Source organism: Dermacentor albipictus, chromosome 2 (genome assembly GCF_038994185.2).
Source record: "Dermacentor albipictus isolate Rhodes 1998 colony chromosome 2, USDA_Dalb.pri_finalv2, whole genome shotgun sequence".
NCBI classification, from domain to species: Eukaryota; Metazoa; Arthropoda; class Arachnida; order Ixodida; family Ixodidae; genus Dermacentor; species Dermacentor albipictus.
In genome coordinates, this window is record NC_091822.1 from 202,713,437 (window position 1) to 202,731,771 (window position 18,335).

Here is an 18,335-nt window from a genome sequence, read left to right on the forward strand (position 1 = left end):
GATGTCGATTTTCTTTTACACGACATGATTCCACAGTATGGCGCTCCACACCAACTGCCCTCTGACCATGGTCGAACATTTCTTTCTAAAGTCATCGCCAGCATCCTGCGCTCCTGCTCAACCAATCACAAGCTTACTGCGTCTTACCATCCACAGACTAATGGTTTCATGGAGCGTATGAATAGTCCTCTAACAGACATGCCTGTAAAGTATGTCTTGTCCGACCATACTGATTGGGACCTTGCCCTGCCCTATGTCACTTTTGCATATATTCCTTCACGTCACAACACTGCCGGTTATTCCCGGTTCTTTCTGTTGTTCAGCCGAGAACCCGTGTTGCCACGGGACGCTTCCCTTCCATCTGCCGCAGCAGAGATCAGCGAGTATGCACTTGACGCCATCAACAGTGCAGGCCAAGCATGCGAAATTGCCCACTCTCGCCTCCTGACCTCGCAAGAGAAGCAACTGCGTTTGTAGGATCGCCAACAGAGAGACGCCAACTTTTTCCCTGGATCTCTGGTATGCCTGTGGTCCCCGACTCGTCACATTGGCCTGTCAGAAAAACTCCTGTCTCGGTACACAGGCCCATATTGAGTGCTGTGTGCCGTGACTCCTGTTACATATGAAATTGCCCCAGTCAGCACGAATGCCTCATCTGCCCTGAATTCCACTGACGTTGTGCATGTCGCACGCCTCAAACCATATTACTCTCCTGTTATTAGTGGTATTTAAACACACGGGAACGGTGCTTGTGCCGCTGGGGATAATGATACATGCATATTGCATGTTTCTTGTGGTCGATGCATGCGGGCGCACCGACGAAGATGACAAACGCTCTCTGGCTCTCGAACTGTCGGCTGAACTGGCCAGTGCTGCATTATCCTTTGTAAATATACTTTGTAAATAGTCTCTAGTCCTTAATCCTTTGTTCGCGTAACAATATTGAACAAGTATGTACCGATGATACTACACTTGTTCCTGATAAGTGTGAACTAAGCCTAGTAAGAATTAATGAAACGCTTGTAAAAGTAGAAACACGGGTATAAGCAAATTGCTTAAAGGGGTCCTGAACCACCCCTCAGGCTGTAGGAGTCAGGAGTTGTTGCCTTGGAGTCTGGTGTCACACAGAGGGTCGCTCTCTAGCCTACGCCTCCGGTGTGTCTCAAAATGGGTAGCTGGCCTATGCTACTGGGGCATCACATGGAGACTAAGCGGGTCCACGCTGTCGTCCGAATTTTCTTGATGATTGCTTCATTAGTAAAGAGTACGAGGTCGAGAGGGTGGAGAAATGGAACAGGGGGTTTATTTACATTGGAGAGGCGAACCTATTTAACAGAACAAGGGATACTCGTACTGGCCGGAGCACAGAGCGCAGTACATCATTCTTGTAGCATGAGCTACAGGTCTGAGCAGACTGCATCTTTCTAGGAGAGCACACATCAGAGCGCACTAGCACTAAAGGTGTCCACTTTTAACCCCTCTGTCCTCCCTAGATCCCTGACCAGGGAAATCCAGAGTCACACCATCTTCCAATCGGAGAACTCGTAGTCGCCTTGTGGGCGAAAGTGTGTGCAATCACTCTGGCACCTTTCTTCACGGAACACCATAGGAGAAATACCCCAGGGCACACACGGCTCACTGTACCAGAGAAAGAAGACTGTGCTCGTAGACTGGGGTGTCAGGCTTGACTCCATTTGCGCGTCCTGGCTCCTGGTATGGTCCAGCAATTAGCTGATTGTCTTTCGATCGGCTTTGGAAGCTAGCAGCAGCCACAGCGAACTGGCGTAGAACACACCTTCCCAAGAGTTCCTTGGTCTCAGTGCCGTTAAAAGTGTCTCGCCTCGGTGTTGCCGCTGGTCTGTCTGAGGCAACATATTGGGAGCTTCACGAAGCGATTCGTCGCAGTATGGCAGCAGAGGCTGGAAGGTCGCTTCCCCCTGCTGGCCGATCGTAACAAGGGACGGTAAAGAAACACATTCCGCATATAGCATACACTGCCATGAACATCTTAACCAAATTTTGCAGTCGTGCACGGCATGTGGATCTCGCAAGCACAGTGCGAAGTCACCTTTTTCTCAAACGCTCTTTTCAACAGAAGCTTTTTCCTAACTCTTTTCAGGCTGCTTTATTTTATAATATAGCAGATCCCTATACGTGGCTGCTATTGGCCACTAGCTGACACCAAGAAGGGTGGGCTGCGACGAGTCCGCTGGCTGAGTGCACTGCGGCTCACCAAGGGCAACTGCATTTGGCGCACTGTAGGCACCAAAACTGGAAAATAGTGGCATCTATGTGAACATCCAAAATCAAATTTGAACTGTGCACCACAGTGATATTTAGTGGACGGAGTGTTGTGGGCATGCCCCGCTCCGCCGTAGCCTTCTCAGTGCAAGGCATTGAAGAAGGTGCAGGAACACTGCAAAGGGAATCATAGGCGACCTTTGATTGCCAATAACTCTGCTTCTGTAGACCGCATTGAAGTACTGTTTGCAGCAATGTATTTGTGAGATAGTCTGTTTTAACTTCATATGCATTTCTTGATTTCAATAAAAAGAGATTCAGAGCTCTGTTAAAAATAAACTCGTGAAAATCCAAAGTGGTGTCATAGACACTAAGAAAAATTAAAATACTCATCAACAGCTGAATGTTTATTTGTGGAAGGAAACTATAGGGATATCGGACTCGGTAAAGACACTGGGTGCGATTTTCTCAAGCCAGCCAACATGAGATGAACAGGTTGAACACCTGCAGTCCAAAATGTCTTTTGGTTTTATGCATGATTGCCTCAGACATCATATGCCTGGTAAAGTCAAGCTTATACTTTATTATGCATTAGTGGCTTCCCATCTTCAATATTGCAGTCTTGTGTGGTTAATACCAGGGTCACTAACTTGACAAAATTATACCTGCTTCAGAAAATAATGGTTCACTATGTAGCAAATGTCTGATATGTTCACTCTACTTCCAGCTTTTTCATTCAGTACGAAATACTTCCTCCGTTTCATTTGTACAGATATATGCTGACACTACCATACAGATCAAGGTTGAGTTATGATGGTATAATTTGCTTGGTTGGCCTCCAAGAAAACTACAGTAAAGGCTCGTTAATTCGAAGTTTTGGATAAGTCGAAGTAGCCACCGCGGTTTGTACAGCAATGTATTGAAACAATATGCAACATACCCCGCTAATTCACACTAAAATCTGCACCGCCACCAATAATTTGAACTCTGCACCATCGTGGATGGGGAGAGTGCCAGTGTGCGGGAGCACGTTGGCAATGCTGGCGTCACTGCGCGGGCCGCGCAGCTTAGCTTTTTTCATCTGTGGCCCTTTGTTTGGCCTGACTGGAGAGAGATGCATTTGCGCCTGGCCAGGCATGGCCAATGCCTCTGTTGCATGTTGCTTCTCTCTCATGAGGTTCCGCATAAAGCTCAAGGGCGATAAAATCATCGCCGTGCGCCATATGCTGTATGTGCGAGTGAAAGCATGCAGGGGGTGAGCGGGCAAATGCGGTTTAATCTCGCATGCACTAGTGAAAAAGGCGGGGCGGGTGCGCACCCTGTCCTATCGCACACGAGGCACAGGGGTGAGGCGGAAGGAGGGAGGGAGGGAAGGAAGGAGGGGGAGTGGGGAACATACTTCTCCGGTGGCTGCTACTTACTGTAACGTGCCAAGGGAGACGACGCTTACAGCAGCATGGTCAGTGCAGGAAAGAACGAAGGTTTATTGAGAGCATGGCTTATAAAGACATGAATGCAGCGCGCTGTACAACTGCGCATCACAGATGCGCATCCGCGCTGATATAATCAGTACACACGTCCGATACATCCTCCCTCGGGCAACAAACAAAACAGATTTAGATACATATACACATTTGCCAAAACTTATGACACTTGCTTAAAATGTTCATCATAATGAAGCTTCTGGGGAGGCCGGACGACACGAGTCGACCTTCTAGTAGCATGCGTCGGTTGGATGCCAGGCGAAAGATCGCCGTCACTTGCTGGTAGCATTGCTCCTACGGTTGTTTCTAGAGATGACGTCTCGGTGGCTTGCGCTGTTGGTTCAGCTGGTGCTGCAGGCGCCGGCGCACCATAACTTTCGCATGGTGGAATCTCCTCGCAGTCGTCATCACTTTCACTGCTATACGGTTCACCCGTCCTAAGTAGATGTCGGCGGTTGCGCCGCAGAACACGTCGATCTTGCGTTCGTACCAAATAGGAACGTGGAGCAGTTTCACCAACGACCTTCGCTTTTGGGGACCACGCAGTCGCATCCTGAAGCCTCACCTTCGTGCCTCTGTGCAGTATTGGCAAAGGCCTCCCGGCCTTGGCTTGGTGGCGCTTCCTCACAGGGGTCCGGGACACCCTACCGAAGTCAGGAAGGTTAGAACGAAGTCGCCTTCTTTGCAGAAGCTCACCCGGAGAATGCCCATCTTCCAGTGGTGTTGAGCGATAGGCTAGCAAACCCAGCCAGAAGTCCTCCCTCACCTCTCGAGTCTTTTTCAGGATGCGCTTTACGATTTGGACACCTTTCTCAGCCAAGCCATTCGACTGCGGATAACGGGGGCTGGAGGTTACATGCTTGAAATCGTATGTTTTGGCAAATCTGGCAAATTCATGGCTTGAAAACTGGGGTCCGTTATCCGTGCAAACTTCTACAGGTACGCCGTACCTGGCGAACATGGCGCTAAGGGCTGCGATCGTAGTTGCTGCAGTTGTGTCGTCAAGTTTCTCAACCTCAGGGAAATTTGAAAAGGCGTCGTAAGCAACCACGTACGAATCTCCAGCATAAGAAAAGATATCTACGCCGACCCTATACCAAGCACATTTTGGAACTGGCCGCATTAAAAGTGGTTCATGTGGTTGCCTGTACGCGTACTTTCGGCAGGTAGCGCAGCTTTCAACTAGCGCAGCTATTTCGCCGTTCAGACCGGGCCAAAATACGAGAGTTCGGGCCCTCTCTTTGCACTTTTGCAACCCGAGGTGGCCAGCATGTATCCTGTTCAGGATGCTTTGTCTCATACTCCTCGGTATTACAACTTTCGAGCCCTTCAACACTATTCCATTAACGACTGACAGCTCTTTCGCAAAAGGCTTGAGTTCCCCGGTCACCGGCTGTCCGCTTGTTAAGCTCTTCCTCACGGCCTGTAAGTATACGTCACGAGAAGTTTCTTGCTGCAGTAGCCGCTGCGTTTCGGAAGTGACCATGTAGCCCAAGGACTGCACCGCATGGATCTCCACGTCGTCGGTGGTACCAGAAGTGGTGCCAACTTGATCTTTGCCCTGGTCAGCCGTTGAGCGTGACAACATGTCAGCGAGAACCAGCTGTTTCCCGGGAATGTACTGCAAGACAAAGTTGTATTTTAGTAGCCGCAAAAAGAATCTTTGCACTCTCGGTGGCATGTCGGCGATTTCCTTTTGCGCGATCACTATAAGTGGCTTATGGTCTGTTTCGATAAGCACTTTTCTTCCGTACACAAACTCGTGAAACCTTTCACAGCCAAAACAAATTCCGAGTGCCTCCTTTTCAATTTGTGCATAGCTTTGCTCGGCTCGGGTTAATACACGAGATGCATACGCTACCGGTCGCCATTCACCATTGTAGCCTTGCAATAATGCTGCACCGACACCTTCCTTTGATGCGTCGCACGTTATCTTAGTTTCTCGTTGCGGATCAAAGATTGCAAGCAGGGGGGCGGTAGTCAATACTTGCGTTAAGATTTGCCACTCTTTCGCGTGGTTTTCTGTCCATTGGAACTCTGCGCGGGACTTGATAAGCTCTCGTAAAAGCGTCGTTCGCTCGGACAACCGTGGCACGAATTTGCTGAAATAGTTCAGCACTCCCAGCATCCGCTGGACGTCAGTCTTGGACGTTGGTGTCGGCATGTTCGCCAGGCTTTCGATAAGCTTTGGGTCAGGCGATATGCCCGTTCGGCTTATGACGTCACCAAGGAATTTGACTGATTTCACACCGAACTTGCATTTCTGCGCGTTGAAAGTCAATCCTGCTTTCTCGGCAGCCTTAAGCACTTCTGTCAACCGTTCGTCGTGTTCTTTTTTACTAGAACCCCAAACTGAAATGTCGTCAATGTATACCAGCACCCCAGGTAGGCCCTCGAATACTTGACTCATGGTTTGTTGGAATACCTCCGGTGCGGACGAAATGCCGAAAGGCAGACGCAGAAAACGGTATCTCCCAAACGGTGAAGAGAAAGTGCAGATCTTAGATGTGCGCTCGTCAAGCGGTATCTGATGATAACCGGAGTTCGCGTCAAGACAGCTGAAGTACACGGCATTGGTTAAACGGGCTTCCAAATCTTCGCGCCTAGGAAGCGGGAAATGCTGCCGCTTTATGTACTTGTTCACAGCTCTGGGGTCCATGCACACGCGTAGTGTGCCATCTTTCTTTTTTGCCAGAACTAAAGGACTGGCCCAGTCGGTAGGCTCGTTCACTTTGACAATTATGCCAGCACGCACCATTCTTTCAAGTTCCTTCTTTAGAGGCTCTTCCAGTGCCAAAGGAACTCATCGAGCTGGTTGCACGACTGGCACCGCTTCAGGTTGCAGGACCATGCTGTATGCCTGCTGCAAACAACCTAGGCCCTCGAAAACATGCCTGAATTTCTTGAGAAGTCCGTCGTAGGAAATTTTGTCTACGGCACCTACTTTACGCTGGACCAGCCCCAAAGCCTCACTAGCTTCTAGCCCGAGTATGGCCTGACGGCCATTTTTCACAACGAAAAATGTGACCGTAGCAGAAGTATTACGAAGCCTTACTTCCTGCGTAGTCGTTCCATAGCACGCTATGGTACCGCCGTTATACGCCCTCAGCACCGAATTCGTTGGCTTCAACTCTTCAGCTCCCCTCAGTTGGCGGTAAATTGACATGGGAAACAGACTTGCTTGCGACCCCGTATCCACTTTAAAGCTTATCTCGCGATTGCGAACTTGGGCTTTAACCGTCCAATCCCTTTCGTGACTAGATGTTGTGATCTCGAGAATGTCGAAGTCATCGTCTTGCTGTTTTTGGACTTCGCTGACTACCGCTGACGCGCAACTACTTGCAAAGTGGTTCAGCTTGTGGCACAAACGACACCTCTTGCCAAACGCTGGGCATTGCTTCGGTTTATGGCAGCGGTTGCACTTACCACAGTGAAATTGTTCTTTTCCTTTCTTCCGCTCTTTTGAGGGTGGCGCCGTGCGCCTCGATACGGCATCGACTCTGTCTTCCCCGCTACGCCATACTTCGGTTCGCTGTGCTGCAGTCTCCGCTGCTTTACACATTTGCTCTGCTTTTTGCAAAGTCAGTTGGCTGTCACGAAGCATTTTCTCCCGTAGTCTGGGATCCTGCGTGCCAAATACGATCTGGTCCCTTATCATGGATTCTTGCCAAACGCCAAAATTACACTGCGCTGCTTGCTTTTTCAGGTCACGAAAAAATTTTTCGAATGGTTCTCCCTCCGCTTGCTTTCTTGAACGGAATACATATCTCTCGTGCACTTCATTGCTCACTTCGGCGCAATAGGCATCAAATTTTCTCACCACTGTACTGTAGTCGGTCTTGTCTTCATCCAGCGCGAACTGGAAGTTGTTGAAGACGCCCAGCGCGTCGTAACCCGCCATGCTCAGCAGGAGGGCTGCCTTCGATGCTTCCGTTTTCGGCTGGTCCTTTGCCGCCGTTGCCTGCAGAAATAACTCAAATTTCTGCTTGAAACGCTTCCAGTTTTCCGTGACGTTACCCGTCAGCCGCAATGGCTGTGGTGCCTTCAGCAGGTCCATAATGCGTTCTTCGCGGGAACGGTTCCCCTCAGGCGTCGACAGGCAGCGCAGCAACTTCTGACACCATGTAACGTGCCAAGGGAGACGACGCTTACAGCAGCATGGTCAGTGCAGGAAAGAACGAAGGTTTATTGAGAGCATGGCTTATAAAGACATGAATGCAGCGCGCTGTACAACTGCGCATCACAGATGCGCATCCGCGCTGATATAATCAGTACACACGTCCGATACACTTACAGCATGGCCATGCGGCCACTGTATCTTGAAAGCGATCTGCGACGTGGCCAAAGTGTGCGTCTGCTTTGGCCTCATCTTCAAAGGGATCTGCGATCTTTGCAGCGTGCGTGTAGTGCCGGTAACTTCGTACGCAATGTGCCTTCTACGTTTCGTTCACGTTGAAGCGAGAGCTTTACAAAGGTCAATTCGCTCACTGCTACTGCCACGATTCCTCACTCCAGTGTTTTTCAGCGAGTTTCCGCGCTCATCAAGCGAGATGTGTTCATGTTTACCCGTGTGCGCGTGACACTGTACTTGTTAATTTAGTTAGTGAGTGAATGTTTACAAATTTATACGGCTGATAAAACTACTATCCTTACTTTGTATAGTTGTCTACTAATTTGCTATCGCAAACGATGCTTCGCTTTTCGGGCGAAGCGACATGCTCCAGTCGGTGCGACGAATGTGCAGATGGAGCAAGAGCCATCTCAACATCGGGCACGTCGGACTGCGTTGGCCACGTCCGGTTACGTTTACTGTGCCAGCGCTTCAAAGTATAGATGTTGTTGTACACGGCAACGTGACATAGCATGTGTGCGCATGCGCTCACTCCACGCTGGACTATATACGCACCTTAGTCATTTTTTTTTCTCTGACTTTCATTAGTTCAAATTTTGTATAATTCGTATTTTCGTAGCATCCTTGTGGAATTCAAATTAACGAGCTTTTACTGTACAGCATCAAATACACCAGACATAGAGAGCCATGGAAAATTCCTACCCCTAGAATCAATTGCTGTGATCAATTCTCTGTTAAACAACATATCCAAGTCCCCAAATGTTTATCTTCTTCATAGTCCAATCTCGGTTATTAGAAGGGTTTGTTGGTATCAACTACCTCCTGAATAAGTTTTACCATTTTCCACAGTGAATTCATTTTCTTTCATGTTTAGTTGCTTTCTTCATCTTTAATGCATTTACTGTATGTTGCCATCACTTGTCATCCCGAAATTCAATTATCGGAGTGTTCTGCTTACAGTCTTTGCCGTCACTGAATGTGAATTTTTTTACTTGCTTAGCATTACAGTGCTACTATGTCATGCCAGTAGGATGTCACCTACACATGCATGGCATGGTGCCATGCGATTTCTTCCCATTAAATGGGCGACTTAAGAAAGTCAACCCCACCTGTCGCACCAAGGGCATTCGGGGAATTTTGAGGGTCAGTTTCGGTTTTGGAGGTTGTGTTACAATGAACTTGGACAACTCAGACAAAGTTCTTGGACAACCACGTACTTTGATTGGTCTCTGTGAGTGAGCGTGGCAACGTGAGACAGGATATCTCTGAGTAGCTATCTGTCCCAGAAATATAAAAAAGACTTGTAAACATTGTTGGAGCACTTAAAGATAAAAAACGCTCACAGGAACCTTGTAGCTGTTGCCAGTATGTACCAAGGCGTATTTTCCAGCATAAGCTTCATGGAGGCATTACGCATCAGCAGTCATGGAGGCATTACGCTCAGCAGTCATGGAGGCATTATGGAATCAGGGTGTAGATGAGCCATATGTAAAAATACTGGAAGATATCTATAGCGGCTCGACAGCCACCGTAGTCCTCCACAATGAAAGCAACCAAATCCCAATAAAGAAAGGTGTCAGACAGGGAGATACGATCTCTCCAATGCTATTCACCGCATGTTTACAGGTGGTATTCAGAGACCTGGAGTGGGAAGAATGGGGGATAAAAGTTGATGGAGAATACCTTAGCAACTTGCGATTCGCTGATGATATTGCCTTGCTTAGTAACTCAGGAGACCAATTGCAATGCATGCTCACTGACCTGGAGAGGCAAAGCAGAAGGGTGGGTCTGAAAATTAATCTGCAGAAAACTAAAGTAATGTTTAACAGTCTCGGAAGAGAACAGCAGTTTACGATAGGTAGCGAGGCACTGGAAGTGGTAAGGGAATAAATACATCTACTTAGGGCAGGTAGTGACCACGGATCCGGATCATGAGACTGAAATAACCAGAAGAATAAGAATGGGCTGGGGTGCGTTTGGCAGGCATTCTCAAATCGTGAACAGCATGTTGCCACTATCCCTCAAAAGGAAAGTGTATAACAGCTGTGTGTTACCAGTACTCACATATGGGGTAGAAACCTGGAGGCTTACGAAAAGGGTTCTGCTGAAATTGAGGACGACGCAACGAGCTATGGAAAGAAGAATGATCGGTGTAACGTTAAGGGATAAGAAAAGAGCAGATTTGGTGAGGCAACAAACGCGGGTAAATGACATCTTAGTTGAAATCAAGAAAAAGAAATGGGCATGGGCCGGACATGTAATGAGGAGGGAAGATAACCGATGGTCATTAAGGGTTACGGACTGGATTCCAAGGGAAGGGAAGCGTAGCAGGGGGCGGCAGAAAGTTAGGTGGGCGGATGACATTAAGACGTTTGCAGGGACAACATGGCCACAATTAGTACATGACCGGGGTAGTTGGAGAAGTATGGGAGAGGCCTTTGCCCTGCAGTGGGCGTAACTAGGCTGATGATGATGATGATGCACCAGTGGCATGTGCATTCAGTCGGTGGACCCCAGCATCTTGTCAAAATGCTTTGAAAGACACCTTCCGTTCAAAAAACATTTTCGGTATTGTAGCCAGCATGAAGCATATTCTAGTGCATAATGCACACGCCGAAGAGCCCTGCAAAAAAGACTGTTCATGCGTTGAATTGCCTTAAGTGTCATTCCGGTTGGAATGTCTCCACACATACAGGCAGCCGAAATGCAGTGAAGTAGTAGTGTAGAAAAAAGCTTAATGTTCAAATGACGTGCCATTGTCTTCTCAGCAGTGTGTCATGGCTGTGCATTTCGCGTATTTAGTAGCAAAAGCAGGTCATGGAACTTCACTGCATGTACCCAGCATGTAAAGGGCGGGTGCTAGAGCATGGATACACTCAATACACTCACACAGTACAAAAAGGCCAACTTGTTCTTTTTTTTTTCTTTTTTGCTCTCTTCCTTTTTCTGTTCCATATGTCTAGCACAAGAGCACCTATTATTCTTGTCATAAATGAGTGTTTGCAGAAATACGCCCACCTGCTTGGTCTTTATAGACTGCAGTACGTACAAGTAAATAAATAAATAAAATAAACTCAACATACCAAATGCGTGGAGACGTCATGGCTGCAGTACCCACACGACATTTTATGGCCACTTGGGTTGTGTTTATTTTTGTTGTGATATGTAACCTGTTGTGCTCCGATTAGCTAAGATGGTAGAAGGAAGGGTTGACTCCAGTTAGACAAGTAAGCAGATGACAGAGCACCTTCATTCAAGGTTCCCGTAATGCCTTAACGGTGGCTGCTTGAAGGCCCATGCCACTTTCTTAACTCGTCCATTCAATTGTGGAAGTGTCTCTCAGACAGCCTTTGCCATCATTTTATGTGAATTCTTTTTACTTTGTTATTTTTGCTGGTGAGGTGACCTGTACAAATGTGGCTTGGTTGGGCATGTGCTGCTGGCGTCTTCCCTCATGATGGCGGTGGCACCAGGCACTAGCATATTTAGTGTAATACAATGAGGCATTTGTCATTATGAAGAACAGATGTGAAGATATTCATGGAATTGTTTTCATGCTGCTTTTGCTATGGCCATACTGAACAAGTCTGTACTCTCTTGTCACTGCAATTTTCATGCATTGTGTACATCATGCATTGCTGTGTGCATTAATAGATGCCAGCATTAATTGTATGTACCCATGTTTTATTTATTATAATTGTTACTATATTTATTTATTTATTTATTTATGATATTGCTACTCTCATTTGAGAATGTGGCAGTTGGGCGATACATGGCGATACATGAATGGCAGTTGGGCGATATATGTATATCAGTACGCATCTAGGCAGAACAACTGAAAAAGAAGGAAAATAAAAAGAAAACGATTGCCCAAGGATGGCAATAGAAGAAGGAAGTTGAGTTTAGGAACAAAAATACATGTTTTCACATGACAGTTAATTAACATAATACTAGCAGTGAAGAACATGTAAGTAACCAGTTATACATGAAATAGGAGCGAACTGAAAGACAACACTTAATGCGTCAAGAAATTTTAAAGTTATGTGAAGAGATGCACTTAAAACATATACACTTCGAAAGCGAGAAGAAATGAATTGAAGGAAAAAGAAAAATGGGGCATTGAAAGCAACACAATGCGAAGTTTGTGACGATGATTCATGTGATGATAAATGATTTTATTTACGTACTGCAGCTTCTACTTGTGAGGTAAATTCGGACAACGATTCGATGGCGATTATAGCAGGCTCAAGTCGGTTCCATTCAGCTACTGTAAGGTGGAAGAATGAATACTTAAATGTGTCATTGTTGCAAGTGTATTCTGTTGTTTGTTACGTGTTTTTCGAGCCTGAGAAAATGAAATGTGCCTAGACACATCTATCTTATAGTTATTTTTTAAAAGCTGAAACAAGAACTTCAGGTGAGTGTGTTTTGCTCTGGTACATAGCGTTTGCAATCCAGACTGCGTTAGAAGATTAGTCTGTGAGTCAGCGCATTTATATTTGTTGTGAATGAACCTTATAGCCTTTCTTTGTACTGCCTCTAATTTTGTTATGTTAGTCGTTGTATGAGGAAACCAGACTGTGTTTACATATTCGAGAACTGGCCTAACGAACGTTGTGTAGGCCAGTAGCTTCGTTGATGTCATAGAGAGGTCAAGGCTTCTTTTGAGGAAGAATAGTTTGTGTAATGCTCCTGCGGTGGTATTCGAAATATGTTTATCCTAGCTGAGGTCTGAGGCTAATGTAACTTCCAGGTATTTGTGTTGTTCAAATTCAGTTAGTGGTATACCGTTAATCTGATATGTAAAGCTAGATGGTCTTGTTTTCCTTGTTACGGTCATAGCCACAGACTTTTTTATGTTAATTGACATCTGCCAATTAGAGCTCCAAATAGCTAAAGTGTTGAGGGATGTATTAAGGGGGGACACGGGTCTTTGGCACTGAAAATTCGCGAAAAAAATCGAATTTTGGAAAATGCTATATTCGGAATCTACGTTCATTATTCTACTAATCTGCAAAGTTTCATATCTGAAACATATCTATTTCAACGGCAATATCATTTTTTTGCATTAAAGGTAGCCCAATTTGAGTAGATGTAGAACCGAAAACGGTGCAATTTCAACAATGCGCAGCTTCCGCGCTATCGCTCCGCTCGCGGCCATGTTGGTATCATTTGAAAGAGGAGTTTTTCGTCTTCAATTTTCGCGCGCTAGCGCTTCTCTACAGTCACCGGTAACAATAGAGAAACGCCGCGAAAAAATGATGAAATACCAGTCGCTATTGGCTGCTCAGGGCACGTGATGAAAAGCGGCTACGCGATTGGCTGAGAGCATCGTCTGCAGCTCGTCTCGATCGCTTACACGGACGCCATTTTGTCCTGTTGTCGGACCCGAAAATTACCGCGATGTCAACGAGAAAGTTTGTGTGCCGACATAAGTACGGCAAGAAAAGAAGGTCGTCACTGATTCAGAACATCAGAAGGGTGGCTCAAAGATCGAGAGGCACCGAAGGCGAACTGCAAATCGAAGATGAGCGACTGCAGGCATCGAGCGACGGAGCCGCCGAGCTGCGTACACCAGGATTAGGCTTAGCGGTCCCGTCAACGAGTGACCCTGACGTCGGCCGCGTTCGTCGTGATACAGTGCTCCGGACGCCTTCAGATATTGATGAAGGTAGGAGAAGAGCAGATGCCAAAGTTCGAGAGCTTGCATCGACTGCAGCAACGCAAAGAAAATCGGACTTGTTGGCCGCGAGCGATTCCGGTGGCTGCCCGGCTGACGAGACCAGTTTCACCGTGGTGTGTTTGGAATTGGTGAACACGCTTCTTGAACACCTACAGTGCAAGATATGTGGCGGAAACGCGAAAATATGCCAAGAGGAGCGAGAATACGGCCTTGCCGTGAAACTGTCACTTGTTTGCCCCAACTGCGGTGACAAAGCTACGGTTTGGAGCTCGCCGCGCGTGAACGGTGATAAAAAAGTGAATCCGTTTACAATAAACATTCTGGCTGCGCGTGCCATGCAAGCTACTGGCAACAGACAAACGGCCCTCAACGATATTTTCGCCATCATGAACATTTCTCACCGCGGACTGCACACGAAAACGTGGCAAGCCTACCAAAAGACAAAGTTGACGCCCGCCGCGGCTCGTGCAGCCGAGCGACAAGAAAAGGAGAGCGCAGAAGCCGTACGGAAATTGTACAGCGAGCTTAGGCTGGACAATCCCGGTAACATCGCCGTGTCCTACGACGGGTCTTGGATGACCCGCGGGCATTCGTCCCACATCGGAGTCGGCGCGGTTATTGAACTTTTTTCGGGGCTCGTCTTGGACCACGTCGTACTAAGCAACTTTTGTGCTGGTTGCGAACGCGGACCACAAGCTCATGACCCTCTCTATGAAAAATGGAAGGCCACTCACGTATGCCAAAAAAATACGGACAAGAAATCTGGCGAAATGGAGGTTGAGGCTGGCCTTATTCTATTCAAGAGGTCTTGGGAGAAGCACCAGCTCAGATATACAACTGTTTTGTCAGATGGGGACAGCAGGACGTTCCTTGCCCTAAAGGAGGCTGAAGTGTATGGGTATATAGATATCCAAAAAGAGGAATGTGTCAACCATGTACAGAAGCGCATGGGGACAGCCCTCTGCAATCTGCTGGCAAAACACAAGGGCTCGAAACCACTAGGTGGAAAAGGGAGGTTGACTGGTGACCTTGTGAACAAACTCAGCTCGTACTATGGCTGGGCAATCAAGTCGCACAGTGATGACATTGAGGCTATGCAAAAGGCTGTGATGGCGACATATCACCACGTAACATCAAATGATAGTCTCGCCAATCACAGCCTTTGTCCCACTGGTCCCAATTCTTGGTGCCGGCAAAATGCTGCGAAAGCTAAAGAAGAGCCAGCACCAAAACATCGTTATAGCCTTCCTGATCATGTGGCCAAAGCTCTACTGCCTATCTACGAGCGGCTGTCTGATAAGAAGCTTCTTGAGCGGTGTGTGCGTGGCAAAACTCAGAATAGTAATGAGAGCCTGCACTCACTAATATGGGCACTCGCCCCAAAAGAGAAGCATGCATCTTTATTCGCCATTGAAGCAGCTGTGGCGGAGGCCGTAATGAACTTTAATGCAGGCCGTGAAAGAACCTCAGCTGGAATTTTACATGAGCTTAGCATGAATCCTGGCCAGCGAAGCACTAAACGCATGAAAGAAAAGGATCGGCAGCGATCAGTCTCATCCGCACACAAACGTGCATCTGCAGACACTGTGCAACAAACACTAAAGAAGCGCCATAAAGGTGGCAGTGATCAAAGTGATTATGCCCCAGGAGCATATTAGTGCTTTGAGAGTGCAAATGTGTTTACATTTCTCTATTTTTTCTAAATAAAGCTTTCTTGTTTGTTTTTTTCACTTTACTCAAAATGCAAATTTTGGCCTCTCAGTGCATCCGTAAATGCGATATCTCAGCTCCAATTGCAGATATCGTAATAATTCTTTTTGAAGTGCATAGCTGAATGAATGGAGCACACATTGATGCAAACCATTTTTAAAATTTCCTTTTGACAAATATTTTATATGGTGCATTTTCTCAGTGGGTAATTATCTGTTATGAGACGCTCGTATTCAATGGGCTTTAAATATGGGACATAAATTCACTAACTAAAATCTGCTTGCATTATTGTGTCCTTTATGGTTTACTGAGTCCACAGACACGTATATAGAAAATTTTTAACGAGTGATTATTTTTTAATTACTTTCACGCATAATGCCAAATGATTTTTAATTATCTGACTAACTAAGCAAGCTAGAAGGAATGTAATTGCATTTTTGGAATCTGCAAAAGAAACTGAACAAGTTTGCCAAGTTTCACCAAGTTTCATAAAGAAATAAGCGAGTTGTATTTTGATGCAGCATCTCCCCTTAAGTGTGATGTGGTCGCTATAGTTAGTGATTTTGCTGTAAATAATTCAGTCGTTGGCGAACAGTTTTATATTACAACCAATGTTAGCTGTGATGTAATTAATATGGATTAGGAAGAGTAATGGCCTTTGTCTCTTCCGGTGATGTTCGCTGCTTTGCCGGCACGGTGATTTTCTGACCCCCTTTGTGAATCATTTTTTTTAAGCAGCACTTTGTGATACTGCTCGTTGCTCCAAACATATGGGCGATGGTTAATGTATAGTTTGTCGAAAACAAGCGAAACGTTTTCATCCTTTTGCCAGTTTACCTTCGCGCTGTTCCAAAGTTTTCTTCTGATATCTCACACGCGTTTTGAAGTCTGCTGCAATAGCTAGTTGAGTGTCCTTATGTTTGTACCCCCTTTTCAGTATTGTGTACTTTTTTCTTGAATCTAGTAATTCGAAGATTACAGGCTGAATATTGTTAGGTTCTGCTCTCCCTATCTGATGTATGCGTTCTGCTTTTAATTCCAGAGGGCCTTTGATAATGTCTTTATTCGCTGTGCGTTCTAGTGTCAAGGGTGTCTCTCCAGTGGCTTCTGGTAGTCCACATATTGTCAAATTAGAGCATCTGCTACGATTTTCTAGATCATCGATTCTATTTTGCATTGATATTATTGCCGAATTCATGCTTGCTATTTGCTCTTGACAAGAATCGACTTTTCGTTCTTGGCTTGTCAACGTGTTCAATTTCTTATCTATTTCAGCTAGATGATTTTATTTAATGTCTTTTATATCTGCAGCTATTTCCTTTGTTTACTTATTTTGGGGCCGGGATTAGTTTCGACATCTCCGCCTAATAATGGAAGCTTTAGTATAAGCACAGCGTGTTCAGACACGATACCACACAGCCTTGGGCACGGCAGCACTAACAAGAATGGGTCACTAAAGCGAATACATTTTCTGTATCGCTTTCTCACCTGAAGAATGAAGACAAACAGATTGTTAGGTGGCTGCATTCCCTGAGCGCTGTCGTGCCCAATGATCTCGACTTGCGTGTGATAGGCTTTTATAGGTGGGCTGCAGGGTGATGCTGAGCACCGGTTGTGCACCCAGCGACCTGCGCAGGTGCAGCACAGAACCCCATGACTTTATCAGCATGACATTCGGCACATGGCAGTTGGTCACATTGAAGATCCCTGTTATTCCAGTCACTCCTGGTGGTTCAAGGCCCGGACTGGCGTGAAGCACCAGTCCGAGAACAAGCTGAAGAATGAGGACAAACAGATTGTTAGGTGGCTGCATTCCCTGAGTGCTGTCGCGCCCATGTATTATTATTATTATTATTATTATTATTATTATTATTATTATTATTATTATTATTATTATTATTATTGATCTGCGCTGCCACATGTCACCATGTAGACCATCTACATGGTGACAAAATACTGCCTATAGGTTGGGACCTTAGTCAAGCCACTACAGCTTTTAGTCCTGGCCCCTCCTGTCAAAGCAAAAGTAAACCTATGATTGATTGGAAAATAAAATTGTGGCAGCCATTTACTTTTTCATTTATATGTAATCTTGCACTTATGAGTAACTTATGCTTTTGGATCAGATGTGCTCTGGGGCCATCTAAAGAAGCACTTGCTCTTTACTTGCACACGAAAGCTCTTCTTTGATGAGTCCTTTTCTTTTTCTCTCTCTCTCTCTCTATCTGCAGGGTGACTTGAAACATACTGGCCATGTAGGTCTTGATGGAGCATTTTTTGGAGATGTAGCTTTCCTTGGTGATAAATATGGGCAGCTGCCGAAGCAAGTTGTGAATCCTTGTGAGTGAACTTGTTTTTTCTTTCTGCCTGCTATAGATGAAATATCACTTGGGCTTTTTGGATCTTGAAATATCCCTTGCCAAGCGCCTGGTATAAAAGGGTCACAAAAGCACAACGTTTCGGTGATTCTTTCTGCACAGCCAATTACAGTCTTCTTACAATTGCTTCTCTTAATTTACTGAGCAAGTGAAGAAAACATACCAGCTAATATCAAGCTCTGTTCCACATGTGAACTAGAAGTCGGTGCCTGTGCCTTATAATAATTCTAACATGTTTGTGCTATCTAAGATTGAACCTTCCTAATTTTTAACCTGCTTTTATTGATATTGAGCTTTAATACTAAAGGCTGAGACATTACTCTGGAAGGTGTGAGTGCCACTATTCAACAAAATTTTTACTTAATTTGAGCTTGATATTGGCAAATAGCCCAGCTAAAGCAAGTTCTTGAGCAAGCCGTTGTCCTTTGGACACAGAAGAAGCAAAAAGAAACCCACACACTAGGACCTTTTTTTTCTTTTCTGTGGCA

General features: G+C 45.9%; 1 protein-coding gene across 1 annotated transcript in view; it reads left to right on the plus strand.

Annotated features, from left to right (window-relative positions):
* The window catches only part of Ack-like (activated Cdc42 kinase-like), a 240,229-nt gene that overhangs the window by 187,005 nt on the left and 34,889 nt on the right, over window positions 1-18,335 (plus strand). The window contains exon 11 of the mRNA XM_070534618.1: window positions 17,701-17,809. Coding sequence (XP_070390719.1) covers window positions 17,701-17,809 — 109 coding nt within the window. The remainder of the gene's footprint in view (window positions 1-17,700; window positions 17,810-18,335) is intronic.